The 15470-nt window shown below is 34.3% G+C and overlaps 1 protein-coding gene across 3 annotated transcripts in view; it reads right to left on the minus strand.

Annotated features, from left to right (window-relative positions):
* DLC1 (DLC1 Rho GTPase activating protein) overlaps window positions 1–15470 on the minus strand; it is a 414054-nt gene that overhangs the window by 224722 nt on the left and 173862 nt on the right. For all 3 annotated transcript variants that reach the window (XM_012739809.3, XM_012739810.3, XM_012739808.2), the window contains exons 3-4: window positions 13949–14098; window positions 6913–7053 (exon numbers count right to left, since the gene is read on the minus strand). In XM_012739809.3, the coding sequence (XP_012595263.1) occupies window positions 6913–7053; window positions 13949–14098 (291 nt within the window). The remainder of the gene's footprint in view (window positions 1–6912; window positions 7054–13948; window positions 14099–15470) is intronic.

The following is a 15470-nucleotide window of genomic DNA, read 5'->3' on the forward strand; positions in this document are numbered from 1 at the left end:
TCTTAGCTTGCAGAGATGAGTTTTAAACAGTTTGTTGTGCTAATGAAATCTGTTCTATAATGACTGTCCCATCATTCTTATGTGTTCCATTTTTTCCCTATCTTTCTTTTGATTTTAGGAATTCTGCTCCAGACACCTAATTAAACAGACTACTGCACACTAAACACAAATAAGAGGAAAAAAAAGTTTGCTCACTCCTGAAATTATTTAAGTACCATGTGCTCAGAGTTAAGTGTTAAAGATCAGTTTATCTGGGTACAGGTTACACTCATTCTTGGCAAAATGAAACTCTTATATTCAAAGTGAGAAGAGGTATGAGAGGAGGTCATGCGAGATGGAGTGACCCATCCGGAATAAGACTGTCAGGGGTTAATGTGTAAATGGACTGAAAACAGATGTCAGTATCTTAAAACACGAGAAATGAAGAGAATTTTGAATTTATTTTAAATATAAAAGTAAATGGCTGTGGAAAATATTTAATGAATTACATATTTATTATTTCAAAATCCAGAATATGTGAATAGAATCCTCTATGCTTTTAAATCATAGAATTCTAAGAAGTATCTCATTATAATAATCATTGCATGATTTCGTTTTCAGAAACACTTTTTCCAGCTCTCTGGTGGCTCAGTTTTTCTTTCAAAAGCTATAAATTTGCCCTTATTTTGCTTTCTTACAAACAATGAAAATGTTATGAGCAGAGGCAAATATTTCTTTAAAAATCCACATACTTAAATGTTATTGCTTAGCTATGTCAAAATAAAATTGCCACACTTAAAAGCATTACAATCAAAGGCATTTTTTCTAAGATGATTACATTTTATTTGAATTTGTTAATTGTAAGCTGCACAAATTCAAATTTTTTGATGTTTCAGAAGAGTTTGACTAAACTTTCTTTAAAAATTCTGTGTGTGTCATTTTTTCCATTACTATGCTGACTACTTTTTTTTCAGGATATGAAGGTTAATAATAACATATGTGACATTATGGAATACTACATGAATTGTAGCCAATTTTCTATATTACTTTGAATTTTTTCTCCAGGACTTTAGTAAAAAGGAGTATTTGCTGTTCCTATTTGTAAAAGACAGTACTTTATCTATTTTGTTTTAAATAGTGGATAGCAAAATTATCAGCCTTATTAAAAATTCATCTTATAACTATTTAAATGAAAATATAGTATATAATAAACTGGTAGAACCAAATAGAGCTATTACTAAAATTTTGCATATGAACTAAGTTTTTCCTAATACTTAAAATGATGTGATTTGAATGCCAGAATCTCCATGCTTTTTTAAAATTTAATGCCACCTATTAATATAATTACAAGCATAACGACTTTACCTTAATGATCATATGTATAAGATATGTGACTGCAGTTAGATATACAACCTGGTTTACATTGAGACTATTATTGGAAAACCCTGGTGTTTGTCTTTTCTTTCATGGATCAATTTTAGTTTTATTAATATGCTGTATAATTGGAACAAATGCAAATAATGTTTTATAGTTCCATGGAAGAATCAGTTTTCACATACACACGAAGCATAGCCTAATTTATTGCAAAGGGAGTACTGTAGGATGCTCCATTAGAAACTAAACTCAAATGAAGTAATTCCTGTCAAGGTACCTGAAATATATTTATTATTTGCAGCAAATAACTTCCCATGCTCAATATCTGGCCTCTTCACTGGATAACTGACTGAACCATAAAAATTGATATGTAGCATTTTTTTGTGGAGGTTTGCAGAGTCTTTGAGCTATTGACAGTCTTCCCAGAAATGTGTAAATGCATACATCCATAAATTGTGTATTGAATCATGTATAAAATATGTATATGCATATATATAAGTCATATATATATAATTTAAAATAGCATTTCAGAGGCTTTAGGGATGCTTCTAAATTCATTCATAAATTCCATAAGAATTTTTTTAATCCCTTGTAGCTAATTCATCATGGATTAATATCACACTCCCAATTAGACTGTCCTAGATTCTGTTAATAAATATCTTCCCATCAAAACAGTATTTTATTGGCTTTATAATTTTTCTTTTTAAGCAGTCCTACATGAAATTTCTCCTTTTACAGAAACAACAATTAACAAGTTGATTATTATTTGTAATAGGTGCCCATTAACTTCTGTTCTACCTTACAAGCTTTTGTCTTTTTGAAACCCTTTCTCAGATCATTCCAAAGCCGAAATTTTCTATCCCTGATATAAACCACACCACACTTTATACCTGAAAACAATAAATAAATCTGCTTTTGTGGTTTCTGTGTTTATCCTGAGCAATAATCTTACAAAAAATTAATGAATGTATTTTAAACTGAATAATAATTATATGACTACATAAGAACGTCATAATTACTAATTTGGTTTCATTAAAAATTGAACTATATGGCCGGGCGCTGTGGCTCACGCCTGTAATCCTAGCTCTTGGGAGGCCGAGGCGGGCGGATTGCTCAAGGTCAGGAGTTCAAAACCAGCCTGAGCAAGAGCGAGACCCCGTCTCTACTATAAATAGAAAGAAATTAATTGGCCAACTGATATATATATAAAAAAAAATTAGCCGGGCATGGTGGCGCATGCCTGTAGTCCCAGCTACTCGGGAGGCTGAGGCAGAAGGATCACTCAAGCCCAGGAGTTTGAGGTTGCTGTGAGCTAGGCTGACGCCACGGCACTCACTCTAGCCTGGACAACAAAGTGAGACTCTGTCTCAAAAAAAAAAAAAAAAAAAAAAAAAAAAAAAAAAAATTGAACTATATAGTTAAGAATTATGCAACACAGGCTTTTGGAAAATAGCATTACAATAACATTTTAGAAAACAGCATCATATGTTAGTATGATGGAAAATAACATACATACAAGCATATATATATTCTCTGATGTTATATGTATACACACAAATATACAAATATATGTATATAAAATCTGATATATACATATATATGATACACATACACATATACATATATATATAAAATTTGGGGTGGAGGGATGATTTAGAAAATGATGTTAAAAGCATATAACCTACACCACGCTCTGAGGAACCAGTCATTGTTCTTTATTGTTCAGTAAAGCCCTTTTTATGCACTTTGAGTATTCAAACACCAGTGACATTTTGTTTCTGATATAATAACATCTCAAGCCAACTTCTATTAGTTCTGAAGTCAGGTGTTTAGCATGTGAATCCCGTAGAAAGTAATGTTTAGGAGCATTGCAGACCTGGTGTACTCTTAATGATGTTGTCAGTTATTCTATGCAATAGAATGCTAGACACTCCTTCCTCCAGTTAATTATTTTACAGATAAAATAGGTTTTTCTCCTTGCTATCTGGGGCTTGGTCTCTTTGTTCATAAATTTATGATTAATAGTGATTTAATGAATATATACACTTATAAATATCTTTACAAACAACAACAACAACAAAACCTCAGAGGTTTTAGCGTCCAATTTTAAAATATTTCATGTAACAATCCTATATTAATTAACACAGGAACAACTCAAGCCACTGAAGACACTGAAGATGAAACGACATCAGTATACTGTTCTACAGTGAATCAAAGCACTTCATATAAAATGATATAGTGGCTCATGGGTTGTCCGAGGAAGAGTCTAGTATGAAAGACATCATGAAACTGTTTCAAAGGAACAAAACAGAATTTAGGAAAGAAATTGAGATGCTTTATGACATGAAGCAATAGGCTTCTTTTTTTTTCCTAATGTGTTTTTTGGCAGTGGATAACCTCCCTTTAACTTTTTAATCTTTGTGTGAAATGCATCTCAGAAATCTATTTTAATGCTCAATTTTTAGCATGATGTATACATAGAGAAAAATCCGAAGAGTACTCATTGGCCTCATTCTGATAATATAAATATAAAAGAAAAAAGATCATATTGAAAATAGGTGATTAGAAACAGAGATCTTCCACGCAAAAGAAAAGCCAAATATTTGTGATAGTTACTGTAGTCACCAATATAAATAGATTTCATAGCAGCAAATCAAATGTAACCTTAAATAATTCTGGAATAAAAGTAGACATTCTGTAAAAATGTGACCTTATGGAACAGAAGGCTACTTCATTTTAGGTGAATGTTCCTAGAATTTCATCTTTCTACTTAGTATAAAGATTGAAATTTTTGCTCATGATGATAAGAACAGCTCTGTAGAATACTAGAATTTTCTCTTTTTTCACAAGGTATTCAGACTGCCATTAGATATTATTTATTCCCTAAGCTCGAAATTGTAGGAAAAGTATCTGTTTACTCCCTCATAGATACAATTCTTTATTCTAATATCTCAGCCATAAAATTGATCCATAACTCAGAAATTATTTTCAAACTGTAGTGAAAGGAGTATATCTAAAAGAATAGCAACATCAATAACAAGAAAAAATAAAAAGCCACACACAAATTAAAACAATCTTTCCCCCTAAAAACCAAAAGCCTATTTTTCAAGCTACTCTCATTATTGGCCATTTTCTTTAAGAAATTTCCTAAAAATTAGTTGTTTTTGACAATGGAGTATTTCTTTCCGGGTAGGTTTCATGGCTTGCTAGAGAATTTTACAAAATTATAGTTCAGTTGCTGGACAGAGTTGCATGTCCAGTTGTCTAAGTCTACCTGTGGTATTGGTCAAGATTGTTGTGTGGTTTTTAGTTGTCTCAAAGTGGAATATTGTGTTTGGAGAATGAATCAACTACATAATGATTCTCATTGCTCATTGGTTAATGGTTACAGTACGACTATGGAGTTCTGATTGTGCTCCTAGACAACAAGTCACACCTGAACAACTGGTTACTCTTCACATCCAATTTTCTTCAAAGTTAACACATTTTCAGAAGATATTTGATTTGGAGTACAGAAAAATATTTTTCTGCTTAATAAGTTATTTAAGTATTTCTTAATTGTGATTATGGGTTGAATAGTTTGGTCAATTGATATGACAAAACATGGAAAATTTGAACAAAGACTCCATCACTCTAACGGATTAAAGTTTTGGGAAATCTGATGAGTTTATGTTTCTCATCACAAAACTTTACCAAAGATGGTTCCCATAAAAAATATGTATATACGTCTGTGTAACTATATCGACCACTTTTATAAACATGGGAGTATTGAAGAAAGACTAAGGAACCACTCATACAGTTGTGTATATTTTTACAAATTATGAGGCACTCACACACTGAAATACATATGTTCCAAGGGAGAAGTGGATACTATTGGAATTTTTCTAAAGTCAAAGTTGAACATGGAACAAATATCAAGGTGAAAAGAAATACTCTGCAGGATTCTAGCAGGTGCTTTAAAAACTGATTTAAAGCATAAGTACCTTTACAAAATGGGCCCCACACCTGTCCCCGATGTTATAAAAGCCAATACTATGATTCTCAAAACCTTCAAGTCAAAACTGTTGAGAGCATATTGTTTTTAAAAAGTACTTTTCCTTAATAAGAATATGGTAAAGAGAGATCAGCTTTCATATTTTAGTTTTGCATTTCAATCTTCTTTACTCATAATGGAAAAGAAGAGCCTTGTTTCATTGCAGTCTGCCTACTGGCACACATTATTGTTGACCCTGTTGTTTTTATTTATCCCCAAATAGCATTGTGCAGTATCTTGAAGGTTTCTCCTATTCCCAATATATAAGTACTACCATATTCTACACAGCATTTCATTGCATTTCACTGTATATGCCTACCTCCCTTTGCCAGAATGTAAGCTGTTTTAATGATAGAAAATACACTTTATTCCTCTCCAAATCTTTTTCATCTAGCATAATGCATGGCATATAGTAGATGTTCAATAAATGCTTATTCCATCAATGTTCTAGATATGAATAATAGGGAATTTAATTTCTATGTAAATATTCAAGTCAGGCATTATCTGTCATTTAAATGGTATACTTTCATTCTTTTTGCAATTGTAGCAAATCTATCATGTTTTAAATTCAGAGTGATCTCCGTTGAGTCCTATTTTAGACCTGCCTTTTATTTTAAAGGCAGTCAAACAAGCAATCCAAGCTTGTTTCTCTATGTTAAGCTAACATGGGCATTTAAAAAAAAATAATTGACATTGCGATTTTCACTAAACTAGGAAAGGTTATTTTGGAACTACTGGGACTTTAGATATTTGAAGTAGTAATTACTTCCTCCCTAAATGTTACCTTTTAGAGTCAAATACTTTTTTTCCTGTTGCAGTTCAACTTTTTACTTAAAGGAAAATGTCTTTTATTCACAATTTACATGCTGTTTTATTCCATGTGGTATTTTTCTTTTTCATTTGTTTTGATAGCAATTTAAATTCTATGTAGCATCATAATAATAATGACAGTAACTTACATTTATTCAGTACTTATTCTGTGCCAAATATTTCACTAAGCACTTCACATGTGCTATGTCATTTAATACCCATGTAAAATTTATGATGTGGGTGATTATATATCTCTGTCTCTATTCTTTAGCTATCTGCCATCTGTATCTATCTAAAATCTATTTCTATCATATCTCTTACTCTTTATTATCTACCTGTCATCATCATCCATCATCTACCTGTCATCAAAGGTTAGAGAGACAGTTTTCTGACTGTTAAGCAATGTGATCAGAATAATAGTCTAGGGAAAGCCATCTCCAGATTTTGCATACTTGTTTCTTTAAAGCTCTGAGTATCCAGTAACAAAACTGAATTACCATGTTTTGCATAATTGTGGATCCATGACCTATTGTAGTGAAGTACTTGTGTTATCATTTATAAAACAAACAAAATTAAATAAATTAAATACCATCAAATCACTGCAGCTAAGACTCCAGGAGTATTTCTTCTCTATTGAGTGAATGAGATATCACCTCTTACCTGATAATCAATAACACTTAACATGTTGAGAATGACGGTTATCATTCAAAACTTACCGTAGCCTTAGGTTTGGTTCCAGAATTGGCTGCTGGGGTGGAAGATGGCAAGCCAGTAGACTCAGTGTTAGAAGACACATTTACTTGTGTCTGATTTACTGAAATGGTTTCTGCTCCACTTTGAGATCCTGATTCCAGATCCTATGAAAAACAAATGCATTTGCATGAAGGATGTGTGAGTGTTCTCCACATGTTCTTCCCCCTCTCCCCAGCACTTTTTCACTTTGTCCTTCTAACAACATACTGATTCTCTAAAGAGTTGTTGACAATTGACATTGACATGTAACCCATAATTGTGCATTATTTTATAATAATAATTGTACTCTCAAAGGGTCTACAAATACTTGAGAAAGAGGTAACATACTGCTTACAGCTTAGTAATACTACATTCTTTAACAGCTTAGTGTGAACTGGGAGGCCCAGTGGTGGGAGGTAGCTGGGACACTGCAGTAAGAGTTAGGAGGTAAAAGCAGGTAGACACACCTTCCTCACTGTGACCTTGAGTAACTCACTTAACACCTCTCAGGCAACAAAGTGCTGCCCAGACTTTCTCACAGGGCCATTGTGGATGTCAAATAAGAAGAAGGTTCTTGTTTCTCCTCACTTCAATCTCCTCTATGTTTCCATTTGACTTCCATGGTGACACCTATAATGGTGGCCTAGAATCATTTAGCTCAAGTGTCTATCCAATAAACTCTCTGAGGGCAGGAATTATGCTTTGTCATGTCATATGTGATTCAATTCCCTCATTTGAAAATGGATATAATAGTAGTATGCATTCAAAGACTTTCATGAGGATTAAGCAAAATATATGCAAAGTGCCATGTAATTGGCATACATAATTTTCATTAAATGTTAGCCATTCCTATAAATATTGTCATTATTAATATCATTATGTCCTCTTAGCAACTACTACACAGTATGAGGTCAAGACACATCTGTAAAGTAGATGCAATTCCTCGATAACCTTTGCAAAGGATTTGCATTTAATTTATCAAATGCTCTCTTTAAGTTATAGGTGACCTGATTGCACAGAGGATGGGTGGGAGCAGAGAGGATGCAGAGGGAAGGGAGCAAAGGTACATATCACTCTATGCATTTTGCCTGAGAAAATCATGAGTTAAATATCTCTATGTCTACTCTTTCTATATCTCAGCTTTACCATGGTCCACATTGTTAAATACCATCTTCCCCATTTCCCACCCCTGACTCTGGCCTTGTGCTTTGCTATTCTCTTGTTTATTATGCTCTAGCCACACTGGCTCCTTGTCAGTTCTAAATATGCCAAGCTGGTTTCTATAGCAGGGACTATGACCCATGTCCTTTCTTGTCCCTTGTCCCAGTATTCCTCTTAGATGGCTGGTTCTTGTCACTCAAGTCTCAGCTTGAACATCACTATGTCAGAGAAACATCTGTTGACATTTCAAGCCAAAGTAGTTTCTTCCTTTCATTTTCTAGTTAAAATCCTATTGCCTTGTTTATCTACCACATAATATTTATATCTATTACCTATCTTTCTATCATCTATCAATCTACCTATCAACTTATCCACCTATTCATTCACCTCTCTTCATAATCCTTGTCTGTCTTTATTAGAATCTATGCATCACAAGAGCAGGGATTTCACCTGCTTGTTTACTGATACATCCCCAAATCTTAGCATAGATCTTAGCATCGGGCACATAGAAGGTGATCATTAAATATGGTTTTATCAAAGAAAAACTAGACAGACAAATATTGATATCTCTTCTTTCTTAGTTCTGATAATAGAAGTAGTTTTGTAGTTTCTGCCATGAAATTGCATTGAAATAGCATTAAGACTAAATTTTCTCCATTTTGAAGGGTACAGAAGACATACAAAACAAAGAGTAATACTACATTCTTTGTGCATGTGTGGGTATGTGAAATACATAACTGACCAAATTTCTGATGTCTGGAGTGATTTTTAGATCAGTGCTTCTATTATTTTTAAATAGCAAAGACAAACAATATTTTACCTTAATAAAAATGTGATTCATTAAAATTTCAAATTGTGTCAACATCCTATAGATAGTCATAATTAGCATGTAATTATAAACACTGAATGCATAGTCATAAGTAGCAGGTAATTCATAAGCCATTTATATTTGACCTTTATGTATGTCAGAAATCTTTCACATTAATTTTGCCTCCCTGTTTGTGAATTTATTAGATAAATAACAAGGTAATCATTCACTTTTGTAGCCATACAATGGTTCTAAGATAAAACATTAAATTTTTAAAAATCTACCATTTGTTGTGTTTTTGCCTTTCACAGACAATACTTTATAGTCATTATCTGTTTTAGCATTCACCAGTCCTTTGTGGGAGGCATCATTATCATCACTTGAGAGATGATGGGGTCAAGGCTTAAGACAAGTAAGTTGACCAAAGTCACTTTCCATGGCAGAGCTTGCATTAAAAGTCTGTCTGACCCTGGAGTTCAACCTCATAAAGTAACCATAATGATGTTCTGCTGGGGTTCTAAAACACAACTAAGTAAGTAATTTAAGTAGGATCATAGTGTGTAGTTTAGTGCAAGTCTTTATTATTTTCTCTTCTTTCCTCTGCTCATTATGATAAAGAATACACAAGCTTGCTCAAGCTCTCTCACATCCATTCCCTCTCCACTACTACCATAAGAAAACTAAGTGGTACATAAGCCCTGAGTTATCATTGCAGCTGCCACCTAATAATTTCCCTGCAACCCAACTTTGCTTTGTGTAATTCACCATACACACCATCTTCTTAAAGGCTTCATGCATCACGGTTATGCTGCGCCTCCAACTATGCCCAGCAATAGGGATATAAAGATCTCAGAGGAGCTTGTATTGTGGGAAGGAACCCAGTGTGATATGTGCTGGAGCAGAGGTGCTTACACAGTTCAATTGTGGCACAAAGGAATGTGCACCTTGTGATCCATTGGATATTCATACCTGGAGATCACAAAAAAGACCTCACTGGTGACCCTTAATCTGGTAACGGAAGCCATGGCAAATTCCCATGGAGAATATTCGGAGTAAAACAATAGGGAGAATTGAGTCTAGAATCTGGATATAAGATTTAAGAGGCAAAGGTAGGATAAGGAACCATTGAAGTGTATGGGAAGTAACCGTTGAGAAGATAGAAGAAAATGAAGGAGAGGAGCCGGAACCAAGGAAGTAGTGAAAGTTAAGGAGTAGAGGAGGCTGGACAATATCAGATGTTGCAGCTAAAGACCAGGCAGGTACTACTGGATATGCCAGATAGGAGAAGGGTGTGGAAAAATGATAATGCAATAGCCAAGAATTTAATCAAGAAGAAATACAAGGTGAAGAAGAGGAGACTAAAGCTTGGCTCATAAAGGAAGGGGTGAGCTAGGGAAATACCTGAAAGAAAGTTTGGGCAAGGCTTTTGCTTTTTTTTTTTTTTTTAATGGTCTGAAATACAAAAGAATAACCTCTCTTACTCATCTACTTATCTTCTCCCTATACACTAACACAGCAGGCTAAAACAAAGGAAGGGTTTATTTAATAGGTATGTGGTAGAGACAATGCAGCATACATACATGTTAAAGAGAAAAAGGATGAGAACAAATAGGAAGAGAGCAGTGGAATTTGAAGCTAAGAGAGAGAGAGTAAATAATTTGTGGAGCAAAGCCAGGGCATAGGACTGGATGAGAATGAGGGCAGAGGCAGTGGGGTCAGCATTAGATAGCAGGAGCCACACATCTTTGATTTGAAACTCAGACTTCAAAAATATCTTGTTATTGGGAAGAAAATATCCTGACTGACAAGGGAATTCTGGTTGTTAAGGGAATTGTTCTTATCCCATTTTGAAGGAAAAATTTGCATCTTGGAAAGGTTTGTAATATAGCAGAGTGAGCCTGTGCTTCGGAGGCTCATAAATTTGGAAGTAAATCTCAATAGCTGTGTGATCTTCGGTAATTTACTCATCCCCTCTGAAGCTCAGATTTCTCATGTTAGGGTTGTCAAGAGGAAAAATAAAGTAACATACATAAAGGTTAACACTCACTAATGTCTTTATCCCCCATTCCCGTTCATTCTGTAAGATTGGCTATCTCAGCCAGCCCTAACACATGGGCACACTGTGGATGCCTAGACAAAATAAAACATGCAAAGGAAAAAACATAACAAAAGAAAACAAAATAGAACTTGGGCTGTGGTGGATCCACCAAGGTACAGCCAACTTGTAAGCCTCTACCTAGGCAACCTCCTTTAAATCTTTATCTCTACCCTTATTTTAATATACTATTTTCATGTTAAAGTCATTGTTAAAGACTCTAGCCTATGTTATTCTTTACACTCTGTATTATATGTAGAACTTGTTCTGGCACTGTCTTATAAATATTCTGAAATTTGGGGGAGGGGGGATCACTGTTCTATTGTCTGTTTTGTCCTTCCAGCTAAACTCCACATTCACAATGGCCCTTGAGGGTGGGGCAGAGGCAGTTTGCCCTCTGAATCTGGGACAGTACTCCTTGGTGGATGATCAAGGTCACAATTATGCCATCATAATCCTTTTATTCCATGGGACAATTATCAAAAGAAGTGGAAAGTGCCTGTGGAAAAAATTTTGATGATGAAAGAATGTTAAAATTAGCTTTAAATACCAAGGAACAGAAATAAAGAACAAGGGATGACCTAGAAAAACATAAAGATCAAAAAGGAGTTTTGAGGCCTGTGAAATATGCCTTACCCATCATTAGCCCAATGCTTGGTGTGAGTGAGTACAGTACAGGAGGAGGGAAGGGAATTAACAATTACTAAATATGTGTTCTGTGCTAGATCTGTGCAATACATCTTACGTTCTTTCATTTCTTCCTCCCAATAAGCCATGAGTTAGGAAATAATATCTCTGTTTCTTATGTGAACCTGAAGTTGAGAAATTAAATAATTTTCTTATGTTCCCAGATAGTCAGTTATAATGCTGCCATTTGAACCCAGACCTGCAGACTCCAAAGTTCTTAATGTTTCCACTGTATTATTTTGCCTATTCCAAATATATCTCTATTTACAGAGCCAACAATAGTGGTGATATTTCACGAGACAGTGTGTGCAATATCAAATCCAATTTCTGATTTAAATGGAAGCAGACGGTGTGGATGCAGACAACCCCTAAAATCATCACCTATGTCAGTTTCTGTTTTTTGCTTTGCCTTTGCCCCTCGACAAAGAACTCCATCTAATAGGTAAGGGCTGTCTTGTTTTCTGAGATGGAAATGACAGCAGGAAGTTGTGTTTAGCAGAAATCTGGCCTATGTCTTTCCTCTAAATCCATGGGGATCGAGAAAAGTTGAACATAAAGGGAAAAGAGGAGAGATTTAAAAGAAAAGAGATCAACAATTCACACCAGAAACTTTTAAAGAAAAAAATGTATCCCATGCCTACATTAAGGGCAAAGAAGTACTAAATCATACCTCCTGTTAAAAATATGATTACTCTTGGCTTTAAAAGTACTGATGAAAATGAGTGTGAAGCTTCTATACACTCTTTGCCTTCAGGATATTACTTTAATTGCATTTCCTCCATTTGGATGCCTGTTCTACTTGCTAAAACTAAGGCATGTGCAAGATACCATGGCAGCACCAGGGATTTAGGGAAGACTCACTGTAAAGATATTTGCAATTAATTCTGAAGGATAAAAAAAAAATTATCCAGAAGGTTATAAACAGAAATAAAATTTTCATTTCTACTAGATTTCCAGGTTGAAGTATTTAGTTTCATATTTATTTGTTTTCAATTAATTATTATTATATTTTGCTTAAGCTATAAGATTCCCATTATAATTAGCTAGAGAAGGCAGTATGGTATGGTATGGTAGTTGAATGACATGGCTTTGGATTAGGACTAGCTGGGTTTGTATGCCAGCTCTGGCACATGCAATTACAAGTAGTCTATGTGTTTTACTCATCTAAAAAATGTTATGAAGAATATTTCTTCATAACATATGAATGAAAGTGTTAACATATGTAGAGCACTTAGAATAGTACCTACTATATACTAAACTTATCTATCATTTTAATCTGTTTATTTACTTCAAAATATTCTGCCCTATAGTCAGAATAATTTTTGAATCACTTAAGAATCAACAGTAGAACTATACTAATCAAATAATTTGATACTGTATAGTTTTATTTCATCAGTTGTTCAAATTTATATATATGATTTCCCACCTCTTTGCTCTCAGGTAAATATAAATTTTTTGACTCAATATATTTATTATCATATAATATAAGTAATAGTTGAACTGAAAAAGGATTCATGGCTTACTCATAAGTAAACTCTACTATCACATTTGCTAAATCTGCACAAACTAAGCTGTTAAATATGAAGCTAATATTAAATATGTAAAATGTATAGTCAATCCTGGAATCTATGTCTTCCAAATTTTTTTGAGTATCAGACTCTCAGAGGAGTGTTTCTCTTATATAAAATTGATGCATAGGATAAAATTCTCAGCTTTGTCCTATTTATTGTATTTTGCTGAGTGAATTTTAGAGTGTTTTCAAGTTGATCTCATCTTAATTCTTCCTTACAGTATTCTTGGTTAGTCCAATGAGCATTCATTCATCCATAATCCATCTATCCATCCATGCATCCATCCATCTATTCATCCATCCATGTAGCAAATATATATTATATTAAGCATCTTCTACATGCAACGTAAATTTGTGGGACACTGAAAATAGATTACTAAACAAGATAGACACGGTACTTGCTAATGGAGTTTATATCATATCAGAGAAGTCTGACAATCACAGAAGATTTGATCACTAAGAAGCATATTTTTCCAATATGACCTTTCTTCCTGTTTCATGACAAACATATTCTTTTGTATCACCCATTTCTCTATGGAATTTCTGCATGAAACAGAAGTATTTGAGTGATGTTTAAGGGGCTCTATTAGGGTCATATGTTGGTAGATTCCATTAATTAAGATGTCTTCTCTACAAGAGGGACTGTGCAAAGTAGGGACATGATTCTCATGAAAAAGAAGTGAAAAGTGGAAAGCTCACAGGAACATGCCGCCGCAGGTTGGTCGGGGTGCTAGATGGGGAAGAGCTGGTGCTGAGAGCATTCTCGATGTCCTGATCCAGCTGGTCCAGTTTCATAATTAGCAGCACCATGGAGTCCAGCCGTGCCTTATCTCGATCTTCTCTGATTTCCTGAGGAACAGAACATGTTGTTACTGTATCTGAAAAGCCATTTCTTGGAAAGAATAAAAAGTTCCCTGTTCTTCAATGTGACAAAAGGGACACTGGATAATAGGCAGTCTTTTACTCAAGGGCAAAGAGAAGTTCTATTCTGCATCATCAATGGGCTCTTCATTGAGAAGATACTGATCTAGTGCCAAGAAAGCATTTGACATGAATATTAAATATATATCTCACAAAGCAAAGTGCAATGAAAAAGAAGTATAACTGCAATGAGTAGTGACATATATTTACTACTTTTCAATTAATTATTCTTGAGAAAATTTATACATTACTCTTTTTTTTTCAGAGTACAAAGAGATTATTTGTAAGATACTAATAATTGTTTGTGGTTAGACATTTAAAAATGCACATGAGAGAATATTTTTGGAAGAATCTTCTGTAGGATAGTAAAAAAATGGGAAAGAACCCAAATGAGATACATTTTCAGTTCATGCAGGGGGCAGTTTTCCTTGCATGGGGGCATTTATCCATTGCTGCTTTAAGTTGTGTCCTTGCCAAAATATTTCTTGTCTCAAGTTTCTTTTTCTTTCACACCCTTTTGCAAAAAGTTCCTACAACAATATATATTTTTTGTAAATGACCATGCTTACCTATTTTCAATTCTCTACAATATGGACATACACTTATGGAAATACTTGTGCTTATTTTAGTATCTAATGCTTCTCATTAACCATAAGGAGTTACTTGTGCATGCCTTTTGTATTATTGTGTGTTCAAATCAAGTCAATTACTATTAGGAATCTTCCAAATTCCCTGTATTATGTAAGGTATCAGGGTTGGGTAGGGGATTGGTGGGGAAAAAAAATAAAAACCAGAGAAAGCACAGGTTCTTCAAAAGCAAAATCTATTGAGGGATGTCATGGACTCAGAGCTGACCCATTTGAGGCAAAGCATCATTTTTGGCTCATGCTGCCAACCTTCCATCTGTCTGAGTTATTTAACTGGGCAAAATCAACTTCAAAAGGACCTCAAAAAGAAAATACATGTTGACAGAAGTCTGAGGGTTAGCAGTACAAGGGTAGCAGGTTGGGGGCTTTGCTTTGGTGACAGTTAGTGGTGGGATGAAAGCGATGACTGTGTGAATCAGACCACTTATTTATTTATTGGCATTTCTTTTAATTTTTCTAAATTCTCCCGCCGCCATTAAAAGGCATCCCCCATCTTTTTGATTACTCTATTTCTATAGAGCTCTCTATAGAGCAGAGAGCTCTACAGAAGATAATTCTGAAGCATTATCTTCAGAAGTCAAATAACTGCTTTATTAGATTAAGTTGGTCAGAGAACACTAGGTAAGTTATTTGAGTAAACTGAACTTGTGCTT

This window comes from Microcebus murinus, chromosome 24, assembly GCF_040939455.1.
Source record: "Microcebus murinus isolate Inina chromosome 24, M.murinus_Inina_mat1.0, whole genome shotgun sequence".
NCBI lineage: Eukaryota > Metazoa > Chordata > Mammalia > Primates > Cheirogaleidae > Microcebus > Microcebus murinus.